The 20788-nt window shown below is 42.1% G+C and overlaps 1 protein-coding gene across 5 annotated transcripts in view; it reads left to right on the plus strand.

Annotated features, from left to right (window-relative positions):
- Positions 1-20788, plus strand: part of PPFIBP1 (PPFIA binding protein 1) — a 150971-nt gene that overhangs the window by 101526 nt on the left and 28657 nt on the right. For 4 of the 5 annotated variants that reach the window (XM_049822217.1, XM_049822215.1, XM_049822214.1 and 1 more), the window contains 6 exons: positions 6932-7018; positions 8247-8360; positions 8906-9037; positions 15462-15554; positions 17920-18034; positions 19570-19602. In XM_049822217.1, the coding sequence (XP_049678174.1) occupies positions 6932-7018; positions 8247-8360; positions 8906-9037; positions 15462-15554; positions 17920-18034; positions 19570-19602 (574 nt within the window). The remainder of the gene's footprint in view (positions 1-6931; positions 7019-8246; positions 8361-8905; positions 9038-15461; positions 15555-17919; positions 18035-19569; positions 19603-20788) is intronic. The other variant, XM_049822218.1, reaches the window with a different exon arrangement.

The raw sequence follows: 20788 nt of genomic DNA on the forward strand, positions 1-20788 counted from the left end.
CCACAGCAAGTGCAACTGTGGTTTTAGCTTTGGAAGTGACTTACTGAATTTGAGAATTTTTTTTTTTTTTTTTTTTTCCCACTCCAGAAGTGAATTTCTGAAGTCAGCTGTAAGATCATTAAAGCAAAACAAACTTTATGGTCTCCAAAGGTTTCTTGAAGAAGATTTTTGGCTCATTTGAAGATGATAGTTAATTTGAGCTGTGATACCCATAGTGGCTTGTGCAATCCAGAGTGTTGCTGCTGTGAATAGCAGATCTGTAATCTCACATTCCAGCCTCAGACTTTGACACTTCTTCAACAAGTTGGTTCTTCCAAAGAGTGGCTGGGAGTAATGGGAGTTAATAAAAGGGGATATTAGATTTCAGAGAGAAATTTTCCTGGCTGGATAAACATAGCTCCTAATCTTACAGAGATATGTTGGCCTATTTGGACAACAGGGTAATTCCCAAGTGGAGGAAGCGGTTTGGTTAGCCAGAAATCATCTCATATTTCCTATTCATGGAAAAATCTTGTCTTCAAACCAAAGTTTGTTGTTTGATTGTCTTAGTGTGGGTGTACTGTGCATTCATTTGGCTCTGCTTGTGCTTACGTTGAGTTTAGCTATGGAAAGGTCCTATGGTAATGTGCGGCACAGAGGCATTTACCACCAAACACCTGTTAGAGATCCCTCCTCAAGTTGCAATATGAAAGGTGCTTTGTGGTACCGTTTCAGCCTGTCATCATAAACTGCCTCCTGGCAATACTTTTTGTCCATGAGAGAGATCTGCCTCTCAAAGTTCTTGAAACACAGGACCCTGCTTCTTGCTAAAGGTGATCATCCAGACTGGTGTGTTTTTAACACTGGAAGATAATACGGGCTCATTTATAGCACGTCTTGGCATCTTCATGCATTGTGGATGAGTTCATCGGCAGTAAGAACAACCCCTGCGGTCCTATCCTGGAGCGTAGGGCAGCCCTGATGGCAGAGCTGTTGAAAGTCACCATTCCTAATCCAAAATGCATCAGTCTGGCTTAAAAAACTCAGCTTCTGTTCTGCTCTTTTGTTCTCAGTTATTCAGTATTCACATTTTTGAGATTTTTACCTATCAACGGTAGTTGTAAACATTTCTTTTTTATTATTAAAAGCTGTGGGTTTTGAGATAATCACAGGACTCCCAGAGCTAGGTTCTGTGGTCGAAAATACTAAGGATTTGTTATGCTGCTGCTGTTACTGAGTAAACTGAAGCTTAAACGTGAGGACAGAGGTTGGTTGTAACTTGCATTTTACATCGTTTCTAAGTATGACATAAACTTCAGACGAGCCACCCGTGAGACCTGGGACAGTTGAGTCAACTTTTTCCTTCCTCTCTTTCTTGTTGCCTACAAGTGAACTGCACGTGTTCTTCCAGCTTTTACAATTAATCACCCACCAAGAAAAGAAAATTCCCTCCGGTTTACCTTGTAGTCAGGTGAAGGGATTGGAATCGCTCTTTTCTCATGTGTGTTTGCGCTGGATGATTTCCGCAGGGCCGGGAGGGTGCGAGGAGGGGGTCGTGTTGTTTGGTGAGGAGCGGCAGCGGAAATGGCCGGCTGCCGCCGGCGTGGGGCTGCCCGTGCTCCCAGTCAGGTTTACACAGCTCTGCGCTCCCCGGCCTGCATCCTCATCTGCCTTGCTGCCTGGCCTTTGTGTGTTGGGATCCCGGTGGCAGGCTCAAGTTGGAAGAACTCCCGGGCTTTGATGTGTTAATTCCCCAGAGGAGCCACTCACTCTGCCTGAGGAGCGCTGCTGCTTCATGGCTCCGCTTCCCACATCTCCCGCTCCGCTGCCACATTCGCCTCGGTCCTGGGTGAGGCAAGGAAACGAAACCTGCCGTCGCTTAACCTCTCCGTCTGGGTTCAGAAGAGCCCTGACGGCACCGCTTGGCACGGCGGGCGCCTGCGGTGCTGGGGCTGCGGCGCTCAGCCTCGGCTGCCTGCCACAGTCGCTCGCGTCCTTCAGTGCATGAAGATAGTCATGACCAGCATGGAGTATAGCTGGGACATTCACGGACACTGCATCTGGCTAAATAAGGTAAGGCTATCGGTGTTTGTTCTGGCTCTTGCGTCTCCCTGAGTGACAAGCCATAGCTGGGCAATGCTGGTAGGGAATAAGCATTTTGTCTTTCTCCTGTATCAGATATCAGCTGAGCTGCTGTTGCAGAAATTGAATATTTTGAAACGGTTGCATCTTCCTTATTCAACAGCCGTGGTGCTTATATTTAGAAAATGTTTCAGGTAAACTCCTCAAAGTGAAGGTCTGTCTGAAGCTGGTTTTCTTTCAGAATTCACTTTTATTGTAATGATTTAAAAATATAATGCAGTGGTGGGTTTTGAGTGGGTTTTGAGTGGGTTTGTGGTTTTTTTTTCCCCTGCTCATTCTGTAAGGAGGAACTAATCCATAAACTTTAGGAAAAGCTTAGCAGCAGGTCTGCCTGCCTGCTGCCAGACCATGTGGAGCAGGCTGCAAATATTCACAGCAGTGAGTAGGGAGGTGTGAAATGCAGGAGATGCCAGTTTTGGAGGGCAGTGGTGGGCTCCCACACAAACTGGTTAAACGCTGGTACAGGTTGCATTCAGACAGACTTGACCGGTATGAATTTGGGACGGAATTGATACTTACAGAGGGTAAAGCTGTCACGGCTCTGTATTGCAGAGGAAAGGGTGGCGAATACTTTGCTTGGAAAACCTGGAGGCTCTGCCCATGGCACACCAAGCAATGTTGAGGTAGCTGAGGCTGGAGGACCCCTCTTGCAAGGGACTCTCTAAAACTGAGTGAACAAGCCGAACAGCGGTAGCTGTGCTTAATTAAGCATAGGTAATGTGTATTATAATGATCTGAACAACATAAGCATGTTGATGAGCTCTAATTTAACTCCAGATGGTCAGGAGAGAGATGTCAGGGACAGCTCACTTGCTCAACTGTTGACTGGACTGTGGTGGTCAAAACAGTCAGTGCAATCTGCTGTACAAGAAAATAATGCTATGGAGTGACAGCTCCTTCTATACAAATCAAATTGCATCTACGGCAAGAACAGTGTGATTTGTGCTGCTTGTTTTGTCTCAAAAGCAGAAGAGAAAATTAAGGGAAATGAGGGTATCAGCTGCAGTAGGCTAAAAATGAGCTTTATTTTTGAAAGCAGAATTCAGCAATTGAGAGGAAATGGATTTTTTTTTTTCTTTTTTTATTATTGGGAGGTTGAAAACAGCAGCTATTAGAAACGTCCCTGTGGTTTGGAACGCTAACTCACTTCCAGGGAACAGGGATTAACGACTGAGGGCAGGCAAGATGTGAAAGTTTGGTGATGCATCTACTTATTACAGGAATAATTCATTCCAGAGTAATGTGGATTTTTACACTAACATGATTGCAGACAAAGCTTGCACACGTGTTTAACAGATTAGTCATGGATTGATCTTGCAGAGTTTTTAAGTGCACTGGGTCTGATCTTATAAGGCATTTTAAGTAAATGCTTAACCTCAAACTTCTGCGAAGCCTCAGTGGCATTGTGACAACTGTTCTTTTGTTTTTAGGATTAAGATCGGTATTGGTAAATCTGCATTCTCTTCCCATACAATGTTTTGCAATTAATCCCTAAATTGAAAACATGTGCAAAGTCTAACTGCTTAATTGAAGATGGATTTTAAGTTGCTGATGAAAAAGAGCCTTCTTTGGAAAATGGCTAAGGTTGTCTTACACAGCTAGCAAACCATGTTAATCCTGTATTGACTTTAATGATACAAAATTGATCCAGAACTACCAAGTGCCCCAAATACGCTTGTAGTTACTGTTGAATCAAATATTTACTTTTCTTTTTTTCTTCTTTTTTTCTTTCTTTTTTTCTTTTCAAAGTGGAGCCATTGCTCTGCAGGGTGAGTAGTTGCTACACTCAGTCCGAGGGGAGGCTGCGGGTTCCCAGGTGGAGAGAAACTCCTCTTGAAGGACACATCAAATGTTGCTCACCCAGGTTTTGCACACACCAGGTCTCCTCGCATCTTTCAGACCTCCCTGCAGCCCATTCCTCCCCGTTGGGGCTCCTTCCACCCCATTTACCTGATGCACTGTTTTCCTGTATCCAGTGTTTGGGCATCTTCCCTTTCCATTTCTCTTCAGTCCTGCTCACTGCCATCATCGCCCTGTTCTTTTTATGTGTTTCATCTCCTCTCTTCCTTCCTCATCTCTCTGGGAAGAAAATCGTGCCAGGTATCAATTTTTTACCTTTGAAAACAGCGCAGAGGAGAGATGCGGGAAGGCATCATGTGGCCATTGCCTGTGGGTCCCTGATCTCTGCACCACTATAGGAGATGCTGGGGCTGCTGCTCTGTGAAGTAGCTGCCATGGCCTTTCTGTGTTGTCCTTGCTCCAACTCTCATCTTTTTGCCCGCTGAAACCAAAGTCAGTGACTTCCTTGCCTTTTCATATCTAAAATGAAGAGTTAGTCCCAGGTATTACGCAGAACTTAAGAATGTTTCAGGCAAAAAGCAAACTGCTGTGGGGTTGTACACAAAGTTTTCTGCTTTCAGTGGACTACAGAAGGTTTGATTTATGCAGATTTTACAAAATATTTCTGGCGACAGCCAGTAAAGACATCTTTGTATTTGGGTTTGTGGGAGAGCAGCCTTTACTCCAGTCCTGTTTGGGGTTCCTGACGCCTCCTCCCTCTTTCCTACAGCTATGTGCAGCTGCAGGCTGAACTCTTACTCTCTAAATGGTCCTTTTTTAAAGCCAAGTATGACGTGCTGAGCAAAACAGGATTTTTTTTCAGAAGCGTGAATGAAGTTTAACAACAAAGGTGTCTTGGCAAGATGCTAAGCACAATGACTAACATTCTACTTTAACACCTCGTTGGTTTTCACAGCATCATAAAGACATTTTCATTGTAGTGTGAAACCAATACCTACCTCCCTGTATTTTCTTCATGCAGTCTTTGGTTTTAGTTAATTTGTGTCTGGTTATTCTGACCAGAGGTGTCAGGAGGTTCAGTGGTTAGGGCACTGATGTGGTGGTGGTTGGGAGGCAGGGAGTTGAGTCTGTGCTTTGACAAGGACTTTCATGTTAGCCCCAGCAAGATGGAGGGTTGTCTTTGCACCTCGGCTGCCTGCTTGTAATGAGGGATGAATATCACTTTCCTACATCAGACATGCACACTGGATTGATAAATGTGTTGCATATTACAAAATACAGATGCTGTTCTTATGGAGGCTGAGTGACTGACATGTACTGGTGGACTTTAAATGAGAAGGGAGCTACAGAACAGTAAAAGTATGCAAAAACCTCTATTTTGTATTTCACGTACAAGTCAAGTTACAAATTAAAGCATAACCTGCCAGGTGCGCAGCTAACAAGTTTATTTTGGAATCTGTTTGACTTCTTTCACCTAAATTAAAGTGTTACAAAACTGAAGATCTCGCTGATATTGAATGGAAATCCTATGGCATGAGCCAAATTCTGATAGAGGTCAGGGGAAAAACAGGGCAAACTCAGAGGTTTAGAGTACTTCTGCCTTGGTGCTTAGTGGCTGGATGGTCAGAAGGCCTAGTAATTTACTGCTAAATAATTCAGATACAGGGTACCGTTATGATATAAGGTATTGGTACAAATTACTAGAGAGCATCCTTTCTTAGTCTGCTGTAGCTCTAGTGATTTCAGGGAATATACTATGGTGACTTTGTAAAGTTGCGCATGTATGCTTGGGAGACACATTTGCTACTGCACACTGATATAAAAGCTGCCGGGACACAGCCTGATTTCTTGAGAGCACTAAGGTGAGGTCAGATACTTTGTACCCCCTCCTGTTGGCTTTGTGTCTAATCTTGAAGTGGTGCTGGTGGGAGTTTTATTTTTTCAGTTTCAAGTGAGGCGGTTTCTCCCACCACCCACGGTCAGACATGTAACTTAGAAAAGGAGTTTTAGCCAGCAGGTTTCCTGAGGCATCCTCTGAAATCACGGGAGATGAGCTGCTTGAAAGGGAGATTCAAAGCAGGAGCCCGAGGCTTGCAGCTCCTAAGTGGTGGTGGCCTCTCAAGGCAGGGCTGTGCCGCAGACTCACCAGGGCATGAGGATCAGTTGGCCGGCTCCTTTTCATCACATATTCAGAAGGAAATCAAGGCTTCTCAGTGTCGGTGGGAGTCTCTGCTGAGTGCGCTGGATTTCAGAGCAGCTTCTCAGACTCCTCTGAACAATTAATGCAATGATGGGAACAAGAATTTCTTTTCTGAGCTGAGATCTGATTGTGGCATCCATCACAAAGTGCTTTGAGACAGCTTTGAATATGGATAGAGTAAAATCCTTCTCGCTGCTCAAGAGCATTGAAGTTATTATGAAGAAAGAAAGTTGCTGATTCCTCTGAACCCTCTGATAGCATTAACATGTATTCTTGTTTCTCTTTAGCCTCAGGCAGCTTTACAAAGATGCGTTTAGAGTGCAGACATTCACCCATACCCAGTAAAATCTGCCTGATGTAAAAGGATGTCTCTTACTGTGTGTTTTAGAAAAAATTGTTTGACTTGCAAGAAGCATAATGCACATTTTGTAGATTGTATGTTGATTTTTTTCACTTGCTGAATGTCTCAGGGTATTTGTCTCTTTGCAAGTATGGCTTAGCATAGTACATCACTGAGCACAAATTTTGTTAACAAAATGCTGAATACACAGTAAGTGAATTTTGCACAATTGGGTCACCAGAAGGTTCTTCTTTTCTCATCTTTAAGCCCCTGAACAATTCTTGTCCTGAATGGTGGTGGTGTGTCCTTTGTTGACAGTTTATTTGATTTGTAACCCTTTGGGGGCTGGGGAATACTTCCAATCTGTTCTTGAACTGTGCAGACTAAAACTAATCCTGAAGTGTGTTGGTAAAGTTGAATTACACTTACAGTACAGTTGTTGACTATGCAGTATTTGCTGTCTTTTTCAGACTAATGGACACATATCTGGGAATGGAGATGTGTATCAAGAAAGGCTGGCTCGTCTGGAAAATGATAAGGAATCTCTTGTTCTGCAAGTGAGAGTCACCTAGATTAATTTTTTTTTGCTCTGGCATACATAAGACTTTTTGATAGTATGTGATAAAACCTCTGAGGATTTATTTGCAGTTGTGTCGTCCTGGACAGTGTTCAGAAGGGTTGCTGATACCTGAGAGTTAACCCCGATTAAGGATAGGTGTGAATTTAGATTGCAGGAAAAATCTTAAAGGCCTTTCTTTCTGTGTATCTGATATCTTTTTGAATCTTGTTATCTGAGCAGGTCTGCAGAGCAACCACCTTCTTACATTCATGTGTATCCTTAAGATCACCATTTTCCATGACCGTTCACATGCTGTCTGCATCAGGTGACAGATGTCCTGTCCTCCTGAAAGGTGACAAAAGCTGCGGGACTGGCCAGTGGGTGAGAGGAGACAAGCAGCTCCTCAGAGGTCCTGCTCACCTGCTGCTGGGCTGGACTGGGTCAGCCCTGGGTGCTCTCGCAAGCTGGCTTACTCTTGCCATTGGAACTGGGACTACCTGGCACCCCTTGGTCAGCACAGGTATCCTGCCATCTCCTGATGCGGATGTGTCCGAGGGGATGTGACAATGCCAAGTGCTGCTCTAGGCAGCTTGCCCTCGTTCCCAGAAGTACTGCAGATTTCCTCAAAAGACCTGTTTAAAACAAAAGGTTTTCATTCAGAAAAGGCAAAATGGGAATCGATCTGCAGTCTCAAAAGGTGATGTCTTGGTCTTGCCTAGCCTCAGTCCCTGTGGTTTAACCTCCTTTGCTTTTATTGTTCTGAAAAGGAGAAGCTATGTGCTATGGTACGCTGTGTGCAATCATTTGGAAAGGAGAATAAATGATAAGCAGTGATGTTTAGCTATTTGGTTGTTAAGGTAGGAGCTAGTGGGTTTTAGTTAACGTATTGTCACAATAAAGGCATAATTGTTGGCTGCAAAATGCAGGAGCCACCCCTTATGAAAATTTCCGGGACAAGTCAGAAGGGGAGATGCAGAATTGCAATGCATCCACCAGAACTTTGGCTGAAATTCCAGTAAGCATGAGGGGAGAGCTTTTCCTCCTCTCCTGTCGCCTTTGCCACATGTTGTGTCCACTGCAGAGCTCTGCTGCAACTCCTCCTTCTGCCATGGTCCCATTTAATCTTTGGCCCATCCAGCACTGTTATTCACATACAGTTCTTCAGGTGACACATATGGCATGGGTGCAAGGTACTAAACGTGCATTACTTTTTCTCCACTGTGCAGGTAAGTGTGCTTACAGACCAGGTGGAGGCCCAAGGAGAAAAGATTCGGGATCTGGAGTTCTGTCTAGAAGAGCACAGGGAGAAGCTGAATGCCACGGAAGAGATGCTGCAGCAGGTATTTCACAGCCCCACGTCCGTCTTGCTGTCTGTCTTAACAAACTGCATTTTGCTTTGGCGAGAGCAGTGCACGTCAAGGTGTTGCACCCCTTGATGCCTCTTAACTAAGTGATAATTTTCTACCATATTTGCTGTAAAGTTTTTGTACTTAGCAAAGTCAGTGCTGTTTTACACTGTAGGAATCCAGTTCTGCTCTCCTTTGAGCCTTTCCTCACTGAACTTCAAAGAGACTTGGATTAAAGCCTCTGGCAGGATGGGTGGATTCTCCTCAAAGCTCCTTGCTGCCCAGAGCAACTGTGATGACAGAGAAGCTTTTTTCTTGTCCTGGCAGCCAACCCATGATAATGCCCCTGCGATCTCAGATGCATCCTGGGTGCCTGGAGTCTGTCAGATGGGTAATAGCTGTGTCCCAGGGCTCCAGATAGTGCAAGGAGGAGGGTGATGCTTTTCCCCATGAAAGAGGCCTTTAGCTGTAGAAATAAATTACTGATTTCTTCCTCTTGCCTGCATGATTCTGTTCTCTTCCTCTTCATCTTGAATCAGGAGCTTTTAAGCAGAACATCCCTTGAAACTCAGAAGCTGGATCTTATGGCAGAGGTTTCCACTCTGAAGTTAAAGCTTACATCTGTAGAGAAGGATAGATTGGACTATGAGGACAGATTCAGAGACACCGAGGTGAGTAAAACCCAACTGAATAAATTGTGAAAGCTGTGTGTGGCTTCACGTTACCTGAAAATTTCCTGGGATTTTTTTTTTTTTTTTTTTTTGCCAGGCAACATGGGAACTCACCTTTAAGGTTAAAACATGTATGTCTTAAAATAAAAAAGCATCCTCTATGGTAAACTCTGGTTTTCCAAAGAAAGATTTCCAAAACAAATTTTTGATTCTTGCCATCAGATCTCTGGAGGGATGGCATTTAGGAGGGATTTAAATAAAATCATGAACATACTGCACTCTCCTGTCCCAACTTGAAACTGTCATCTTCCTAGTAAGGCGTGTCTGAGGCAAACACTTAATCCCATTGCAGGTACAAAAAGCATGCACGTGCGAAGACAGAGCACACTAAAAGACACAACTTTTGGGTTTGGTAACAGACAGAATGCGGTGACTCTGTGTGAGGGCAATTTGAAGCCTCACTTCAAACCCCAGCCTTACAGAATCCCAGGACTGAGAGGCCAGCAATTACTTGTCTCAGCCTGGCTTCGAGCCCAGCGGTGTACCGTGCCAGGCGGAGCTGCCATCCTTGGCAGCGCTCTCCTGAGGCATTGCCCTTGGTGTGCCGCAAATCCATGTAGCTGAACCTTGCTCATGGTTGAAGCCAGAAAGCCTCAAAGCAGGTGGGCAAACCCCGTTTTTGCAGGAAACTCCAAGAATCGGGCTGAGTTTTGCTGCCAGGGTGACATACCCTGTATCAGAAATACCTTGTAGTCTGCATAGGAAGCAGAAGAAGATTTCCAATTCTGGGTTCATAAATGAGCTGAAATGTCAGATGTTTGTATTGTGGATGTTCCAAATGTCATTCATTTCTAGAAGGAAAGAAGCCACAATGTCATCACAGGAGAAAAAAATTGCCCTTTCCACATCAATCAGTGGTTTACCAACTCCCTTCCAGTTTCCTATATATTTTCCAGTGAAGTGTCATTCCTCACTTGTGTTGCAAGCATAAGAGCAAAAGTTAGGCTTGCTTTTGAATTACTTTCTTTGGACCTGTCTGAAGTAATCCGCAGACCCAAAGAAGTCCACAGGTTGAAAACCAATGACTTGAATCATGTTCAAATTTGAAAGGTGGTGATCATTTAGGTAGTGATGGCAGCATCTGTTCCTGCAGTGTAGCACATCTGGGTGTTGCCAAGCTGTGGGTTGGATTCATGTTGCCTCCTGTAAGGTAACAGTTTGATACCAGGTGTTACGTGAAGCATCACAGCATTGCCTTAAAAGCAGCTGATTTTGCAGACCAAATGAGTACTGTGTGTGGCAATGCTGGAGAAATTGGCAGGGGAAAAGGTGGAGGGAATTGCTGAAGGTGTTCTGCATCCATAGGAGGTGTGTTTAAGAGCTGGCTGCTTTCATAGCTCCCGTGAGGTGTCTCTGCACACGCAGTGCTCGGCTCTTCCATGAATACAGCATACAACAAATAACTCTCTTCACCTGTGTACTGACACCTATCATAAGCAGCCTAAGCGGTAGTAGGTGAATGGGTTGACATCAGCAGTAAATGGCTCTGGGGAGGTGAGGTTTGGTCCAGGTGTTTTCAGAACTTCTGCGTCTCCACTTGTAGACACCCTGTGGTTTCTTGTGCTTTCCAAAACAGGTAACGAAAGTGTTTGGGCTTTGAGTGATTTGCTTCCTCTATTTCTATGCTTATTTTTATTGAATATGATTCATTGTTGAGCTTTCCTTTACTCCCCCTTCCTTCGTTTCTCCCCTGAACTGCAGTGTCTCTTAATAGCACGACTCAGCATGCCAAGAATGTGGATATGGAGCTACCTCTGTTGCCAGAAAAGTGGTTACAGTGTGGGGACCACAACATGCACTGCAACTCTGTAGGGTCTCTGCAAGAGGCTTAGCTGCATGGCAGCTATGAAGACCTTTTTCTGTGAAATACCTTGAAATACGCTTAATGTCTTTGATAAAAATAAGATAACCTCAGTTATGTTTAAAAGGTTATTACTATAATTAGGGGCTATATAGATTTATATCCTGGATATTTATGCCAGAACTAATGAACTATTACTAAATGTTCCTCGCTCCCTTTGAAAACCAGAATGATGTAGTTTAGTGTGATAGAAATTATTATGTTGTTTCTTCTTTTTTTTTCAACACTTCATAGCTGTAAAAAGGCTTAGGCTTAGACACTGAAAGGGATAATATATCTTAATTTCCATTTTGTTCAGTGGAAAACTGAATGGCTAGTTAGTTGTAAGGGTCTCAGCCATGCAAAATCTCTAATAGGTATTTAGGAGGCAGTACTTACTCAGAACTACACAATATTTTGTTCAGTATTGATCTAATTATATTCCTGTTTAAAGTAGTAGATGATCAATTGTTTCAGCAGAGCTGATTATTTAAAATATTCTACTGTAAAACACATTATGGCATTTACATGCAGTGTTCAAAATTGAAAAAATTTCACACCCAAACTGGGAAAGAAAAACTATGAATATTGCTTCTGGTTTTATTTAGGGAAAAGAAAAAAAAAAACCACTGACATCTTACAACAACTTTTGTGAGCTACTGTCTCCTACAGAATTACCATTTAGATTAAATCCTTCATAATATTGAGTTTTTACTTATGTCTGTCATTGCAACTTCCCATTCCAGCTTCGTAGGTTTCTCATGTTCACCATTCTTTGTCTAAACAGATGCTTCACTAGATAGGTAAGCTTTTTTTCCTTTGTGCTCTAGGACTTTACTGTCTGGATGTTCTCAAATACACAGCTTTTTCAAAGCGAATTGTATACTTAATAGAGATTCGTAATTGTTCTGTTCTTTAAGTCATTCCAGTCTTTCCACTTTCTCAGCAGACACCAGTATTATTTTCCTTAAGGAGCATGGGTGGTCTGAGTTGGGCTAGTTTATGTAAGAAAATACCGTACAAGGGAGTTTATTTAGGGAGGAGTCCATGACCAGACATGGTCTTTGAAGCAGCAGCCAGAGGGTAAACTGGCTCACTCATGGGGAGTTCTTCATAATTTAAACACCACCAGTCTCCTTTGTGCAGCTGAATTTCTGAGTGGAGCAAAATGACAAATGTAGTTTGTGTTTCCAGTGCCAGTAAGGAAGCCTCTGACCCCTGAAGCTTAAAGTCATCATTGCTTTTTTTGTGCCTTCCTGGCCCTGCTATGAAGAGCGTGAGTAACATGAGCAGGGAAGTAAAAGGCTTTGGGAAATAGGCGTCTGTATGTCCCACCCCACCAGCAGCATACGTGGATCTGTGCAAGGAACAGCTGTTGGGTGTTTGCATGGAGAGACCTGACTCCGGATCAGAAGAGGACCATTCCGTGGCTCTCTCCTGTTTTGCAGGTTTTTAAGATAGGAACATGCATTATGCCCAGGGCAGGTATTTTAACCCGTTTACGGGTGCCCGAAGAGGAGGTATTAAATGCAAGCAAAGCAGGTGCCATACACTGGCTACCATGTTTGGTGACTGTTTTACTGCTGATTCATCCAAATCAGCCAGGGAACTCAGTGGGTTTTTGGTCTGGTCTCAGGTCCCGATGAACCTGTATAACACCCTGAGTGCTACGGGGACATACACACCTCAAGCATCACATTGGTCTCAAAATCTCCTTGGGTCATAAGCGGTTATAATGGTCAGCTTCAGATTTGAAACAATGCTGTGATCTCCTTGCTGGGGCTGCTGCAGGAGGGAGCAAGGCACAGTCCTTGCTGGGAAAGGTTTGCGGTCAAAATCAGTTGAACAGAGAATAGTGGAAGAAAAAGGTAAATGTTTCGAGGAGGCAGCAAGCAGGAAAGTGAAATACACTGGGAGGATTAGGATTTCTTAGGGAACCTCAGTGCCTTTGACAATCTCTACCTCCAGTAGCTTGCCCAGAGTTAAATAGTAATTCAACAGCAGGGGAGACAGCCCTGTTTGGGCCTTTTCTTTTTCCACTGGTCATTTATGCGAGGCTTGACCATCTCTTTTGTACTAATGAAGATCTGTACATGGATCCTCACGAATCTCTGATGTACTTGTCTGCCTCAAAAAGATGAGAATGAATGTCATTTACAGTTACTGTGTTTTAGATAACTTCAGACATGAGTTAATGTTGCACTTGTAAGAGAGTTACTGAAAATATTTTTAGAGTAAAGCACGCTGTTAGGACTTGTCTTTAGTTCTATTTAACACTTGAGAAATTGTACGGTATTTTTGGTGACCAGTTACCAGTGGTAAAGGATCCACTTACCCATGAGGCCCATAGCAGTTTAAGCAGAAGAATTTAGTTTCTGATCCAAGATCATACACTCTTGGATTCTGGTTGCAAGATTTCTCTTTTTTCTGTGACATTGTGAGTGCATCTGGACACTGCTGTTAATCAATATGGGTTGTGCTAACTTTTTTTCATAAAAGGAGAAGAGTTTTGGTTTGTTACTCATTTTGCCTCACAGGGGCCTTTTGAATATGGATAACTGGTTTCCCTCTTCTCCTTCAGTATTTTAAAAGTCACATAGTTCAAGTGATAAATAGATAGGCAACAACATCAGTAGTTATTGCTACACAGCATATTTTGACATTGGATCATGCCAAAGCAGAAAAGATGTCTGCAGGAGAGAAAAGCCCCAAACAAATCAATTGTCATAGTGTCAAAGCTGACCATCAGACCTGGGAACATAGATTTGTTAGAGATCTCGAACACTTGCTGTTGATAAGAAACAGCTCAATTAATGTAGTCATGCAGACATCCATCCATGTACATTTATACTTAGAAAAGTGATGTGCTTTGTAAAGGTCACATTGGAGAATCAGTGAGGAATTGCAGGTGTACCCAAATCAGAAAGTCATACATTGGTAGCAGTAATTACTAATAACATCAAAATGTTCTGTATTTTTATTTTCCTTGTTGTTCTGGTAATTGAGCTTGGATCTTGCTGAAGAAATGCAGATGCTGCTCTGTTGCCATCAGATTCACTGAGCACAAAATAATAACCAGAGGCTTGTAAACTCAGAAAATGTGGCGTGGGGCTGGAAGGCAGGTGTTACTAGGGACCCATGAATACCCTCTAAATGCCAGCTGCTGTTTTTTTAATTTATAAATTATAAATCTCTATTAACTACACAGCTCTGAAAAAGTGTGCTTACAGTTGTTAGGTCGATGTACAGCGTTGCTTGACATAGATAGGATTTGCCTTTCCATAGGAAGACAAGCAAACCTAAGTACCATACTATCTTCTTGGTAGCTTAAAAGCTGTTATGCTGCAGTTCAAGTCCTCTTACATTTTGTAGGGTGCACAAAGAGCTTATCTCCTCTTCTGAAGAGTTTCCTGGTGATTCAGCATTACAGTAGCTGTGAGAAACTGTTTTTCTTTTTTTATTTCTTTTTTTCACGCAAATGTAACACTGAGCTGGTGTCCATACATAAACTAAAGGTCAGTGAGATCTGTGTGAAGCAGAAGCTTGCTGGACATCTTTTTGATGCGTGAAGGCCCCAGCTCTCTGGTAATGTGTTCCCCTGCTGAGCAGGAAGATCGTTTTCCCAAAAAGCTGTGGTTTGTTATTTCTTATATGGAGGGACATTCTCTCCTGGCTGTCCCCCAGGCTTCCTGCAGGTCTGCAGCCAGCCACTTAAGATCCCATTTCCCCATCTAGAGGATGGGGAGGTTTGGAAAAAGGGCACCTTGGTGGGACAGTCAAACTCAGGGGTCGTTTGACCACTGCAGGAGGGGAGCTGTAGACCTGATGGCACTCAGGGCTCACGTCCAAACCTGGTACATCTCACCAGGAGGTCAAGCCATTCTCCTGAAGAGCTCAGATGCGAGTTAGTGGTGGCTCCGAGTTTCTTCCAAACCAGGCCGAATTTGCAAAGCTCAGATGTAGTGTTGTCATTGATGCTTAAACATGTATGCCTTTGTGCTTGTAGAAACTTGTGACAGGGCTTCCATTCAGTCCTCAGTTAGAGGGACTCATTTGAGTGGCAGAAATGTGGACTTACACTGTAATCACTTCATATTTTGAAAAGGCGGGTGATGGCTGGCGAGTGTGGGGAGGGGAGGATGTGGCGGCTGCAGAGTGAAGGATACTTGCCACAGTTTTCCATTACCCACACGCAGTGGTGGACATCCAAGCAGCTGAGCAGCCAGAGGGGCAGGAGGCCTTTCTTGGCCCTCAGCACAGGGAACACAACTTCAGTTTATGTCTTCGTTTGTCCTCTGTCCTCTTGCATTCAGTACAGTAATGCAGAAACTGAGAAATACAGTCCCTGGATATCTGGGAAGCTCTGAATTGCTTGACTTAAGCTATGAATTTGAGTGATGTGTTTTTGTGTACGGAGTGCCTTTTATTGCTGCTGTGTTTTTATGGTCCCACCAATGGGGTAGCTGTTCTGTTTTGTTTATTGACTTTCTTTGTTGTTTCTGGTCCTGTTTTTCCCCTACTCAGGATTTGATCCAGGAAATAAATGAATTGCGGTTGAGAGTGGGAGAAATGGACAATGAAAGACTTCAGTATGAGAAAAAACTGAAAACGACCAAAGTAAGTGAGGCTGAGGGCAAGAAGCAGAGATGGGTGTAAGTCAGGCTTTAGAAGTTTGTTCTTTTCCTTCGTCTTTGCCTGCACCCTGCAAAATCCTGAGTACACTCAGGCCCAGGGGTTTCATAGTACTCACTTAGCAACAGGGGTTATTTCCAAATTTCATGCTGTGGTTTTCAGATCTGGGCATTGTTTTTTATGAAGGATAACTTACCATGCAGCTGGCTGTTAACAATGAATTTATTACCTGTTTAGACCCATGTTTCACATGTGTGTCAAGAAACACCAGTTGCAGTACATCAGATGTGTGCCATAGGTGAGACCAAAGCTGAGCATTTATTTTCTCCTAAATGTGCTAAAAATCAGGCACTTCTGAAGAGAAAGCATTCACCTAAGTAATTCTAGGAGCCTGTTTCTCTAAGTGTCTAACTTCTCTTTGCCATTATAGCCTTGTCTCTTTTCTATCTTTAGTTTTCTCTCACTCCTCTGTCTCTGTTACCAGTCTTTAATGGCCAAACTTTCTAGTATGAAAATCAAAGTGGGTCAGATGCAGTATGAAAAGCAGCGGATGGAGCAAAAAAGCCAGATGCTAAAGGTGTAGTAGTTTCTGGGTAACATTGGGCCTGTTTTGAATCCTTCATGTTCCACCATTTTACAGTCTGTCTTGCATCATGCTGTCATGCTCTGTTCTTCATTAATTGCTGTGTGTTGATATGCAGTGCACTCTTTCCCATTAGATGTGGAAAGCTCTTTATGTAGATATTCCTTGTAAACAGCTTTTACATTGGATGGGAGAGGTTTTTAGTCTTGTGAACTCTGCATAGGTTACACATAATGGAATTAGACTTGGGTTAAAATCATTCCCCTTCCAAGGGATGATTGCCTGTTCTGTAGCTTATGTCCATTATTCAAATGAAACTCTTTCTTACCTTTTAAGAGAAAATATATTCATGAAGACTAGCTAGAAAATAGTGTTTCTTTTATACTGTCCCCTCTCCCACCTGTAAATTTACATATTTTGTTTCTAATTCAGGGGAAGAAATACACATCAACAACCACATGCAGCTCTAGTTGCCCATGGGTATCACAGCAGCTTCTCAAGTGACCAAGAGATGGTCTTGTTTTGGAGAAGCATGGGTTCTACACTGGCAGAAATCCCATCAAAATCAGTACCAGGTTGGAGCACTGGAGGATTGTATTGCCCAACCACTGTTCTGGAAGAAGCTTTAATTTCTTGAAAATTTCAAGATTGATCTGTTTTTTAATGGTGCTTTAGAGCAAACAGGAGCCAATTTCAGGAAATTCTGTAGTCTGGGCCATAGTTTGGGTCACAGACATCATTATATATTTGCAACAGATCTTTTGAGGGAAGCTCAGGAATATACCTAACCCACAGTATTCTAGTTTGGTTTATTCCTTCAAGGTTTTAAAACTTCAGTTAGAAGCTGTAAATGCCAGAATTATGAGTCTTGCCTTGTTTTGTTTTATTTACAAACTGAACAAATTAAATTTTCAGTGTTGGGTACATTTGCACTGAGGGTCCTGTCTTGATGATGCTGTTGCACAAGATATCCTCGGACATCAAAGAAACATGTTACTAAACTGGGTAGGATTTGACTCAAATTTTAAAAAGTTAAATGCATGGATCCGTGCCAGTCACTTGCTAGTGCAGATGGTTAGATCTAAGTTAAAATTTGACAGCATTTCTCTAATACACCCCAACTCCCCCAAACACCATCTGTCTTATTCCCATGAATCTCAACTCTAAGCTTCCTTTCCTAATGCTTGATCAGCAAACCCAAACTGTGACAGAGGTACCACATTTTTGTCTGAACTGCTTTCCAGTATGTGTTTATGTGCTTGATGGTGTCGTGATTGAGTTTTCTTTCATAGAAGCAGTGGTTATTTCTGAAACTGTCCTCAGCCTGGTGTAAGCACAGTTCCATAATTGTCCAGGTTTGAACATGCAAAACGCCCTGTAAATACTGGAATATGTGTTCATAAATTTTAGCATTCAGCCTCACCACCTGCACTTTTTCTGTCTTTACAAGGTTATATAAATAAGAAAACTGCTTTTTTTGTTTTACTCTTTCTTTTTTAAATTTAGATGTAAAATCTCTTTTCAGTTATACAAGACTGACACTTTCAGACCATAGGCCCCTGGTTTTGGCCCCTTATGGACTCAGTGGGCTGTTGTGATGTTCAGAGTCAGTTTGGTGGGTGTACCCTCAGCCAGTGTAAATGTCAGGGGTCCCTCAGTCATTTCCACCAGCTGAGGACCTGTCCACTGTGCTTCATAGGAGGGAATTTTGGAAACGTCTCAGATGTGTGTGGAAGCTGTCACTGAGTGATTCTGTGTCTGTTACAGGATGAGCTAGCAGCTTTGAAAGACAAACTAGAGCAGAAGGAAGCCGAGGTAAAAAGGTTGCAAGAAAAGTTGGTTTGCAAGCTGAAAGGAGAAGGAATTGAAATACTGGACAGAGGTAAGAAGAAGGGAGGCTCTCTCACTATGTCCGTCTCAGTCACCTCATCTGAGATAGTGTTTCCATGAATGGTTGTGCAGGATATAACAGATAAAAGCCTCAATTTTCATATACTTTCTGTCTTTGTGTTTACTTCTTTTAATATATTTAGTGGGTGTTCATGATGCAACTGCTGAACCTACTGGCATAGCAACTTCTTGATCAACTTAAAACTAGCCTCAGTAATCCCTAGCCAAACTTTATGTGGCTTGCGTGGTGCCTCAAAAGATGCAGTTTATATTGGTAGAGAAATCCTTAAACTAATTTCAACGAGTTTTCCCAAAAGATTATATTGAGAAGGAAATTTGCTGTGTGGGTATCTATGCTGGGCTTTGCTTGTACACCCCTTCCTGGTAAGGAAGGGCAAAAGCCATGCTGCAAACCAAAGTATGACGTGTGCCAGCAAATCTTCAGTGTGGACCTTAAGTAGGTGAAATTGAGGACTTGCTCTCGATTTGTGCACTGGTTAAGTCTAAATCCTAATTAAGCTTGAGTTAGCACAGAAATTTTACATGTCAGATAATTCTTTTATTTGCTTGCAAAGAAGAAGCAAAATCAGTATCTATTTGGGGGCAATTTGGATTCGGGAACTTAGTTAAAAATATAAATTTTTCTTTAAAGCCTCAGAAAAATTTTCCACAGGCTTTTCTGCTGCAATTTCACTTCTGAATATATCTCACTGATAGTTACTGCTGATTTTAAGATTGTGCTTTTAAAGTATGTTTTTTAGAAAAATAAAGCCACAAGAGATTAGTCTCCTCCTCTGACCTGAGGAGGAAAATGCTGTGTGTAGATTGTCGCATTTTATTTAATAAAATTATCTGTTTTCAAAACCACTGCATAAGATCACTAAAAGTGACCGTATTGAACCATGACCCCCTCCACCCCGCTTTTTTTAAAGAACATTTAAATGAGAGCAAGGTCTGACTTTATTGCATTTATGACTGCTTATATGGGGCTCTTCTTCCTGGGGGCTGCTGTGTATGTTGAACTCCTATTATCCTCTGGTTCTCAGCTTTAGTTGAGTTTTCAGTATAGCTCAGCAGAAGATCTTCTGCCATGATGAACCATGATTTTTCTGCCTTGGACGAATATTAAGTAATGCTGTCTGCAGGTAACACAGGTTATCTGCCCCATTAGCTGAATTGTGCTTTCTGAACGAGTATGTATATATGTTACACTTAGCTGGCTTTTGCTAGTAAAGTGTTAGCTTAAGAGTGGTCTCTTGGCATAAGCCTTTTCTGAGGCCTTACAAGTGAAAACATACAGTTGAAAAATATATTCTTGAGACAGGTAGTTTTGTATGAGAGCAGTGAGACTATTTTGTGTCATTAGGAAATTTAGCACTGGGGCAGTGCAGGGTGAAACCATGAACTGCTTGCTTCTGCAATAATAGTGAGGAATAGTTGACTCCTTAAGTATCAGTATGGTCTTAAAAGTTACTTAATGTCATAACCTTCATGCTAATTTCAAATCCAATGGATTTTCCTGCACAGATGAAAATTGTAAAAAGAAGCTCAAAGATAAAAGTAAGGTTTCTGGTGTCTTTCCACAAGCATTTGCATTTCAGAAGTGCTTTCCAGAATAGCTTTCCTGCATGTGTTTGCAAAACTGCTTTAACAAACATTGTTAGGTTGCATCATCTATAACCCTTAGTTACACTTACAGTAAAATTTGAGAATAAGGGTGATTATATCATACCTGAAATACAAAGTTTTCTGAAGAAAAGCTGGTAGACAGAGAAAGATTTGGTCTCAAGGAGACTCACAAAACAGTTGCCTCTCAATGCAATGCCATCGCAATCCAGTAAACCAGATTTTCAGTTAGCATAACTGAGTGAAAATCATTGGAACTGGATCAGTTGCTGTTTTAGCCCAATGTGTCCAAATGTCTTTCATCTAGAAAGCCAGCCAGGCAGCTTGTTTTATTCTTGCATTTAATTAAGGAGGAAAATGTTCTTCCCACTCTGTTTGTTTTCCAAGAAATTTTAGGAAGTTAAAACAAGGTAAAATGCTTTCTTGCCTGTGAATTTGGCCACCTGCTTATGTTTGTCATGAAATTTAAAGTTTACTTCATTTATGCAAGGTAGATTTTTAGCAAAAATTGAGATATTTCCATTCTTTTTAAATTTCTAGTCCAGAACCCCTCCAAAATCTAACCTTGTTAGAACATATATGTTTCTATGTATTTATACTTCTTTGTAAATAAGGATTCTAGATGAAGCACAGAACATTGTCATTTCTAATGGGGACCTTTTCAGTGTCTGAACTACAATATATATTCTAGCATGACTGCTTATCACAGCAAATACTTGTATCATTCCATTGTGCTATGCTCATTTCTACATCCATACTGAATTAAGACTAAGCATCACTGCACAATGCTTTCTTCATCTTATCCATTAATCCTGTTGCTTTGTATAGTGGGTTTTTGAGATGCCATCTAGGCTGTTTGTTGACTGTTGTAATGAGGATGTGTTTTATTGCACTCCAAATGAATTATTTTATATTTTGGATCTTTTGTTTTGCAATTATTTGATTATTGAAAGATGGAGATTGTGAAAGTCAAGCAGTAGTTTTACTCTGGACTTTTCCATTTTCCTAAGGCTGGGGGGTAGGTAAGGAAATTTCCTGAATTTCATCATTTCCTTGATAAAAATGTCAGAAAAAAAGATTTTGAAGAAAAAGGGTTTTCTTCTATATATTTCCATCTAAA

Source organism: Accipiter gentilis, chromosome 18 (assembly GCF_929443795.1).
Source record: "Accipiter gentilis chromosome 18, bAccGen1.1, whole genome shotgun sequence".
NCBI lineage: Eukaryota > Metazoa > Chordata > Aves > Accipitriformes > Accipitridae > Astur > Astur gentilis.